The sequence below is a fragment of the Marmota monax genome, unplaced genomic scaffold (assembly GCF_021218885.2).
Source record: "Marmota monax isolate L192 unplaced genomic scaffold, Marmota_monax_Labrador192_F-V1.1 WCK01_AAM20220418_F8-fsc00037, whole genome shotgun sequence".
NCBI classification, from domain to species: domain Eukaryota; kingdom Metazoa; phylum Chordata; class Mammalia; order Rodentia; family Sciuridae; genus Marmota; species Marmota monax.
Genome location: NW_026693245.1, coordinates 4,125,736 through 4,134,800, shown reverse-complemented (window position 1 = coordinate 4,134,800; position 9,065 = coordinate 4,125,736). Strand labels below are relative to the sequence as shown.

Genomic DNA, 9,065 nt, shown 5'->3' with positions numbered 1-9,065 from the left:
CCTCAGACAAGTCACTTCCCCTCATCCTGATAAATGGACTGAAGCCTCTGGCAGGCTGTTCTTGCCTGATAAGAGGGAAAGGTGAGAATATCAGGGTGGAGACCACCAGATCAGACAGTTTTGATCCCAAGGTAAATAATGTCATGGAGAAATCCGGTGGTAGCTTATAAGGATTGAAAGGGGGGTCAAAAGCCAAAAAATTTAGTATAAATAATAGAGCTAATGAATAGGGATTCAGCTAGCTGAAACAAGGATGCACTGGAGCTGGAGGGCCTGATGAGGACCAGGACTGACATCCCATCACTTGTCATCGTTTTCCTGATCCTCTGAGTGAGTGAGTGCATCTGCTGGAAGTAAAGCCCAAGCCTTCAGACTTTTGAACTAGCACACAGAGGGAATGTCTGTCATTAGCCTGTCATAATTAAGTGTGTTTGCAGTGCTTAGAATTAATCTAGAGTTGTTTGCTGTGAATTAATTAATCTAGAATTGTTTGCTGTGAATTGATTATGTCTATTGCAGTACCCAGCATTAAAGATTGTCATTTTCTTGATTAAGAACCTATAGAATGAAATTATATTGAGTAATTTGAGTGAATAAAGCATTGAACAGGGGCAGAAGCATGTGGACATTCTTTATTTCTCCCCCTCAACTCCATATGTAGCAATTTTGCCCCCTCTCGATAGAAGGACAGTATGCTAAAATGATATATTCTGCTACTTGTTAGAAATGACATTATTCTTTAGAACTGGCAGTGACTGTCAAGATATTTGGTTAATAGGGTTGGGTTCTCTGGGCACAACACATTTTATAAATATGCACTTGCTTTTAAATTTAGGTTTATTTATGTGTGTGTGTGTGACAAAGAGCACAAACACATTCGTTTAACCTTTCAGTCCTCCCTACATGGACTCTGGTTGTACTAAGGGAAGTTCTTTGGTTCATAATGGTATGAGGATAAGCTGTGGGAAATGTACTTTATCTTGGGTGTTCTCTTAGGTCAAGGTTACCAGTCTGCAAGAATTCCTGTCATTTTTCCCTGCTGTGATTTTTTTTTTTTTTATACTGGGGAATGAACCCAGGGGGTCTTAACTGAAAGAACTAACAAGGCTCATCGTCAGAGAAAATGCCCATTTATTGAGGAACAGCTCTGCAGATTTATAGAGCTGGGGGTGGTTTGACAGTTATGACAGTTTAATGGTTGAAGGGTTTGACAGTTGGTATGGGGTACTTTCTGATTGGTGGGTAAGGATCATGTGTACCAGCAGGGCTAGTCTGATTGGTGGGTAAGGATCATGTGAGCCAGCAGGGCTAGTCTGATAAGGTGGGCAAGGATCATGTGAGCCAGTAGGGCTAGTCTGATTGGTGGGTAAGGATCATGTGATAGCAGGGCTAGTCTGATTGGTGGGTAAGGATCATGTGAGCCAGCAGGGCTCACCATTGGACGGCTCTTCTCGAGGGATGGGGAAGTTAGTCTTTGGAGCTGGGGCAACTCCCAACATTAACCACTGAGCCACATCCCCAGCACCTTCTATATTTTATTTAGAGACAGGGTCTCACTGAATTGCTGAGGCTGGCTTTGAACTCATGGACTTTCTGCCTCAACCTCCCACCGCTCCTGCCTGATATTTCTTGACCGCTCAAGGGGCAGACCCATTCCGCACACATGTCCTTCTGTGTAGCCTGATATAGAGATATATGTTTCTCTTTTCCTGCCTTTCTCAACTTTTCAAGTTTATCCATGGTGATCAGTACCAAGAAAGTTTCTCTTTGTTTACCTCCTCAACAAAGAAGGCAGACACAGATGGAGCCATAGATTGAAGTTTATGTAAACTGAGCTTCATAGTATCTCCTTACAGAGTTGTTAATGCAGAAGTGTTAGATGACATGTTATCTCCTTTTGGAGTCTTTAATCTAGGGGTGTTAGATGACATGCTATCTCTTCTTGAAGTCATTAATCTAGAAGTGTTAGATTAATTTGATAGAAAAACCTTTGAAAATTTCAATATACATCATTATTCTATCATGTCATTTGTTTGATTTAATACTCGACCCCTTTTTAGAAAGTGGTTTTGGTACACAATTTGAACCTTTAAAAAAGGTACAAATTTAATGTATATAATCTGAGGAAGTTAAACATATTATGACCAAATCTAGGAAAAACAAAAAAAGTGCAAATTTTTTTGATGATACAATACTTATAAAGAATTTTATTGTTTCTCACAGGTTAAGGGAAATATTGTTTATCGGTAACAGAAAAATCCTTACTTAACAAAACAAGTGAAAAGCACCAAAGAATCTGTCAGCAACTCTGATGAATTACAGTGTTACTAATTTACAGTTTTCAACTATACTGTAATGTAGTACTCAAAGCTTTCATAAATATCAAATCCAGTAACTCCTGAAATGACCCATAACAAACACTGACACTACTCCTTTAATTCTTCCTATGTTCACACTTAAATACTGATTTAGTTCATGAAAAACAAGTCTTCTTTTGCAACTAAATGGATTAAGATTAAATATACAATACTATCTCTTTTTGAAATAAGATTATTCATACCTAAATAAAATAGAACATAAATGTTACTAAATGAATAACCAAACATTCCTTGTTTTAATTTTAGATGGCTTCCAATGTTCAAAAACAGTTTAAAGGCTTTTTGGTAAAGACTAAAATATAGCCTATTCTTCTTTTATGAGAGAAATGTAGAGTACCCTTGATTATACCCCTGCAAATAGGACATTTTCTTAGAGATGGGGCATACTCCTGGCATATTACCAGATGACCGCAAGGAATGAACACAATAGAAACTTCTTTGTCCATACACACCTTGCAGGTTATTTCTTCTTGTAATCTCCTCAACTATTCTTCTAGTGGCAGACCTGAAACATCTTCTGTTGGAATATACTTCATATTCTTTTCCACAAATAAGTTCTCATATAATGTAGAGTCAATTTCATTTAGACAGTTTTTGAAGATGTTGGCTGCAGCATTTCCTTTAACTAAAATGGTATCAATCAGTTCTCTTGCTTGTAAAGGTATCTGTGTTTTTTTTTGTTTAATAATATCATGTTCCTGTTTATTAATTACATTGGCCTTTAAAAGATTATCTAAGATAGGAAGGACACATGTCAACTGTTGAAAGAGAGCCATTGTATTCTTCCGTATTAATGACAAATCATCTGATGCCATTTCTTCAGCTTGTCTTTCCTTCTCCTCTTCTCTTCTTTCATCTTCAGCATCAAGAAGTGCTGATACAATATCATTAATTGTTTTATAACTCTTTCAAGTGGTTAGGATTTTACTTTGAACTGTCTATTTTACCAGACTTCTACTAAATCCCATTTCCAAAGCAGATTTAACCACAGGTGTATTCATCATGACTGCATCTTCTGAAGAACTTTCTCCAGGTCCCAAATGAACAATTGGTTCAGCATTTTCTTCTCCAGGAGTATCTGATGTTGACAACAGCTGTTCAGGAAGATGAGGATATCTAGCTTGAATCTCATCAACAAACTCTTGCCCTTTCATTCGTATCAAGAACTCACACCTTGGAAACCATTTGGCATGTTCTACCCATGGATCATCTCCAGATTCCCAACATCTCAAGCCACCATCACAACAAAAGCATTTGACATCATCATTGCGATCCATGTAATAAAAACTAGCACTTGCAAACTGCTCAGGCTGAACTGGAACACTAGCTGGCCAGTACATAAATGTTCTCATTCGAGCTGTGTGTGTCTGCATGCTCAGATTTGAAATACTAAACCTCAGAGTTTCTAGAGAATTTTCCAAAAACGGACAGTTAGGAAAATGTCTCCTGTGTTCTGACATAGCACCATCCTTTGGTTCTCAGTTACATAGCTTCCCGCCACAGGCAAAGCAGGCTACCCTATCTCCAGGTCCTGCATAGTAAAAGCCAGCTCTCGCCAATTCCAATGGTGACAAAAAGGTTAAGGGCCACATATTATAAGTAAGAAATCTGGCTTCTTCAGTACTCATTGCATAACTATAGGGGTTAGTCCTCAATTGAGAGAAGTCTTCAACAGCTCTAGAATTAAGAGGATTTGGTGAAAGGCAGGAATAAGAATCGCTGAATGAGCCACTACATTCCAAACTGGAAGATAATGAATGTGCAACATGGTTTCTCATTGGAGAGGTATTCTTAGAAGTGGATTGCAGACTAGCTGAAAGCAAATTCTGAATAAAGCTGCAGCTAGGCTATAGCTCTTTATGCTTTTCAATAGGACTATCTCCTTGTTTCCAGTTATCCAGCATCAGGCCACAACAGAAACATCTGACTTTGTCATTCACACCAGTGTAATAAAAACCAGCACGAGCAAGACTCCTTTCTGAAACAGGAACTCGGATGGGGAAAGTTGAATATGTAGACATTCTGTAGAGCTCACATGAAAAATCACACTTCATTGTTTGTTTGTTGTCATTTGTCCAGTTTGAGAGGATTGTGCTGTCTTCCATTATACTCCTTATTTTATGATGCAAGGGATCTTGGATAACTCTTTGAAGGTAGTTTTGTGCATGAATAGGAAGCAGTACTTTTTGATGGCTAAAACTTTCACATACAATTTCTTGTCACTTTTTACCACACACACACAAAAAAAAAAAAAAAATCAAAGACTTCTATTTAGTTGAACCTCCATACACTCTTTACTAGATTTATATTTCTCCTAAATTACCAAGATACTTTGGGATTCTATTAACACTTTTATGTAACCTACATGCTATTTGCTCACAATTTGGTATAATAACTGACTTAAAGGCCTGAAAAAATTTTATACACTCCTAAAAGTATTAACATTATTTTTCAAAGAAGTTTATATTCTCAAAATTCTAAGTAACTATAGAATATCTAAATTACGTTTTTTAATTTGCTTTTGGTTACAAGCTATAAAGCCTAGATATAAGGACAATTACTGATTATGCCACAAAAATAAAGTTAAATTTAGGCTTTTTTCCCTTTATAAGAAGTTTACTGTGACATTCAAACTAATCACATCTTATTCTAGCAAATAAGTAATTAAAATTTTCAAAGGGTCACATTATTTAAAATCTAGTTGCACACAACTTATCACAGAATTGACTTACGTGGGTTATGTTACCTTCAGCCAACAACTTTTGGGGAAGTCAACACCCAAAGCCTTATTATGTCCCTTCTCACCTCTTATATGAGATGCCAAATGAATATTGTTTAAAGCTCACTGTTAACTCTTCTACCTTTGCCAAACATTATCTATTTTGTTTCTATTTCCTGCAGTATCATGTTGTCTTTCTTCCTAACTCTGCATATCTCTTTATTATACCTGGTCAACTGACGGTATATTCTCCATTAAAATCAGACATAAAATTTCCACAGCACACACTTTCTATATTGCATTAAAAAATTTAAATAAACTGATTTTCATTTAAGGACCATTCAGATATGGTATCAGTCATGATAAATGAGGAATCAATTTATCAAGACAGCTCTTTTGTTATCACAAATGCCTAACACTATATTACCAATAGAATTACTGTTTACACAGAATGTATCAGAATTTACTAGCTTTCTTTATGAAAACTCAATATATTAAAAATATAGACAAAATTACACTCCATAAAATTCAAATTTTATCTCTCTATAAAGCTTTGCACTTTCCATAATGAGATTCATTTCTGCAGGGGAAAAAATGACTAGGGGGGAACTCTTCAGGGCTGTACATCACAGTACCAGCACTGAAAGCACGAAAGCAGGGCGGCTGCTAGGAGGCCTCCTTACACCAGGAAAGCAAGTCAAAAGGTACAAATTTAACGTATATAATTTGAGGAAGTTAAACATATTATGACAAAACCTAGGAAAAACAAAATGTTTATTTTATAATTTTTGGATATAAATATACAATCATATTATCCAAATCCAACAAATGTGTGTTGAACTCTTTTCATATATACCTCACTGAGATAGGTCCTATGAGTATCCAAAACAAGACAGCTGTTTATCATTTAATATGGCTAAATAAATAAATACAATTTATTCAACTATTGGTATGATATTGAATGTCCAGTGAACATAAGCTGATCCAATAAGATCCAGTGAATGAATGACCCCTTGAAGAGGATCCCAGTGTAGATTGTTAGAGAGAAAGCTCTGTAGAGTTAGGAGCCTTCCCTCCTCTGCTTTGTTTTGTAATATTTTTGAAATCCTTTGTTATATGTCGCGACCCCTTGCCCGCAAGGAAGACGCAACTCAGGAATCTTCTTTCAGCAGTTTATTCAGGCCCTTGATATTTCTTCTTCTCTCCCTCGGATGCCCCTCCCAGCCTTAATAAAGCATCTCAAGCCCCAATGTGAAGCTGCCACGTGGAGCTTTCTCATAGGGTGGTGAAAAACCATGCGCCAACTCTCCCAAATAAGGAGTTGTTTGTCACAGACCACAGCGGAGCCAGCGCCATCTTGTAATGGCGACCATAGTCTGCAGAAACGGCAGAAGCGGCTCACCACAGTTCCCCCTTTCTGTTTTCTTAAAACAATACAGGCGAGAGTAGAGGTCCTATCCCACTGTGCAGAAGTGGCTGCATAGTATGGCTCAGTCCTAAGGAGGGCCCTTCCCCAGATCTGAGGCCATATCAGCCGACGCCTTTTTTCGTGGGGCGGGGCGTGGACGTGTCTAACCCGCATGCAATAGGACATGCTCTCCTTGAGGTCCACGTCAAGGATCACTCAAGTGCAGTGCCTTGCCTCGCATCCTGTATCGTGACGATGGTGGACGAAGGGGGATAGCTGAGGCTGAACTGTGACTGTTTATAACGACAAACGAGTTGACAGCACCCTGAAAGAAAGGCACGGACTTTAAGGCGATAGAAAAGCACTAGTGTGGAAACCCATCTGCGTGCAATGGCAGTAAGACCGGCAGAGTGCAAGGGCTTTCCAACACTAAGAGAATAACAAGGAAAGTCATGTCGATCCCAGTGCAATGTTATAATAACTTGGGGTGTAACGACCATGTCAAAGGTTTACTGTTTAAGATGCGCAAGCCAGACTTGAGGTGAGTTGCCATTTTCTAAAGCTGCAAGAGCTTGTATGATCATAGCCTTATCGTGAGCACTGTGGGCCTTAAGGCGACAGAGAAACCACAAACAGAGGAACATACCGAAGCAACACATTGCACCAAAAATGCCCACTCCCACCCATTCCTTAAAAAAGGAAAAGGCAGAGGATAGCCAACTGGTGAATTGACCCAAAGTCACTGGTTCGACACGGGTGCTATTCAAAACAGCAGTCTGAGTTAGTTGAGACTGGATCAAGTTTTCTGCTTCCATGGACCAGGTTCCGGATAGATATTCCCCGATGATGCGGGAGGCATTCCTGGAATCATTAAATCTGACAGAGGTTATACATAAATGTGCACGTTGATCAATACAACCCAAATGTACTAGATCAGACAATTCCTCAACTTGAGCTTGAAGCAGATCTATCCTTTGATTAGCAGCCAAAATCCCAGATAGAATGTGTTGATTAATTCTACTTTGAGATTCAAGTATGGTGGATGTTTGTTGAATAACCTGATTAATAGTGGCAGTAGTTTGTACCTGGTTGGCCATGGCTATTCCAGCTGTAACTGCTGCAGCAGCAGATACCGCCACAGCTGTCACTATAGCTGCCGTAATTCCAAAATCTCTACAGGCTCTAATCAGTTCAACAATAGGAAAAGATTCTGGATCTGCAGTAACCGGGATCGGGACAAAGGTTGGAATTTTCATAACCACTGCCGTAGTCCAGGAGACATTCCAACACTCAGACAAATAACAGGTAATATTAGAACAATTAAGCATCCCCTGTGATGTAACATTAGCCAAAAGGAACAGAAACGGAGATTGGAGACAGACTGCTGCAGAGGGTAATGTAACATTAAACAATTGTGAATTGTGTGAAGTAATTTTAAGTCTCCTACCTCGCTCCGAGTCTTGGGTACTGCCAGAAACATTAAACAGCCAACTTTGGACTCCTAATATTTCCCTGGGGAAACACAAGTGCGGACTAGACTAGCCCAATCTGAGGGAGTCATGCAGTATCTAGACAGACTCTCCACCTGAGTTAGTGTGAAGGCGGCATCCACCCCATAAGTGCGCACAGACTCCGCCAGGGTCTTCACAATTTTAAAATCTAAGGGTTCATGGAATCTTCCCCTATTGTCATCCTGAAAAACTGGATAAGCAAGACCCATCTTAGCGTTAACAGCCCTCCATGTTTGGGCATGGAAAGCTCTCCCCGAAACACCCCCACCATACGGCGGTGGATCCGGGGGTTCGCTTTTCTTGAGCCCCTGTTTATTTCTGTTCCCTTCTCCTATAGCTAAACTCTCTAGCTGACGAGACAGCCTCCCGAGCTCTTCCTCCTCATCCTCCTCTTCCTCTGACCCACTTTCACATGGGGGTGTGCGCAGCGTACTGAGATCTGGATACAATCGTCTCCTCCCCTGTTTCACGCTCCGCACACTCCCATCCTCCTGAGGCACCTCACTTCCTGCCGTCTCCGATTTCTCCTCATGTAATTGCTCTAGAACTTCCTGTCCTTTAGTAAGTGCTTCCTGACATCTGCCATCTGTAAGGCAACTACGGACCATTTTCCAAAGGGGTATCACCCCACCCTCTAATATGCCCTGCTCAGAAGCAAAGTCAAGATCTTTGCCTAATTTATCCCAACTAGGTACAGTAAGGCTGCCCGAAAATGCAAACCACGGTGCAGCGATATCTATCTTCTGTAAAAATCTCTGTAAAGTACTATGTTTCACTCCCAGGCCCTTGGAACGTAACAGGCCATCTAGGGCCAGGAGAAGCGGACTTGAAGATGCGGCACCCATGACACAACAACAAAAGAAGCACAAAAAACAAAAGCGAAATGACACAACAAAAGAAACACAGAAAACAAAAGCGAAAGTAGAAGCGAAAGTACACAGTGCAGCTGCAATAAAATGTAATGCTCTCTCTTTCTTTACAGACGAGCTGCCCCGCTTTGGTCGCGGATCCCACTTACCTGGGACTAACCCCGCTTTGATCGCGGATCC

At 39.9% G+C, this 9,065-nt stretch overlaps 1 protein-coding gene across 1 annotated transcript; it reads right to left on the bottom strand.

Moving 5' to 3' along the window:
* Positions 1-2,717: 2,717 nt before the first annotated feature.
* Positions 2,718-4,102, bottom strand: LOC124100690 (baculoviral IAP repeat-containing protein 2-like). Its single transcript, XM_058583144.1, has one exon. It carries the CDS (start codon positions 3,836-3,838, stop codon positions 3,317-3,319), a length of 522 nt encoding a protein of 173 aa, XP_058439127.1. The 5' UTR covers positions 3,839-4,102; the 3' UTR covers positions 2,718-3,316.
* Positions 4,103-9,065: the final 4,963 nt, after the last annotated feature.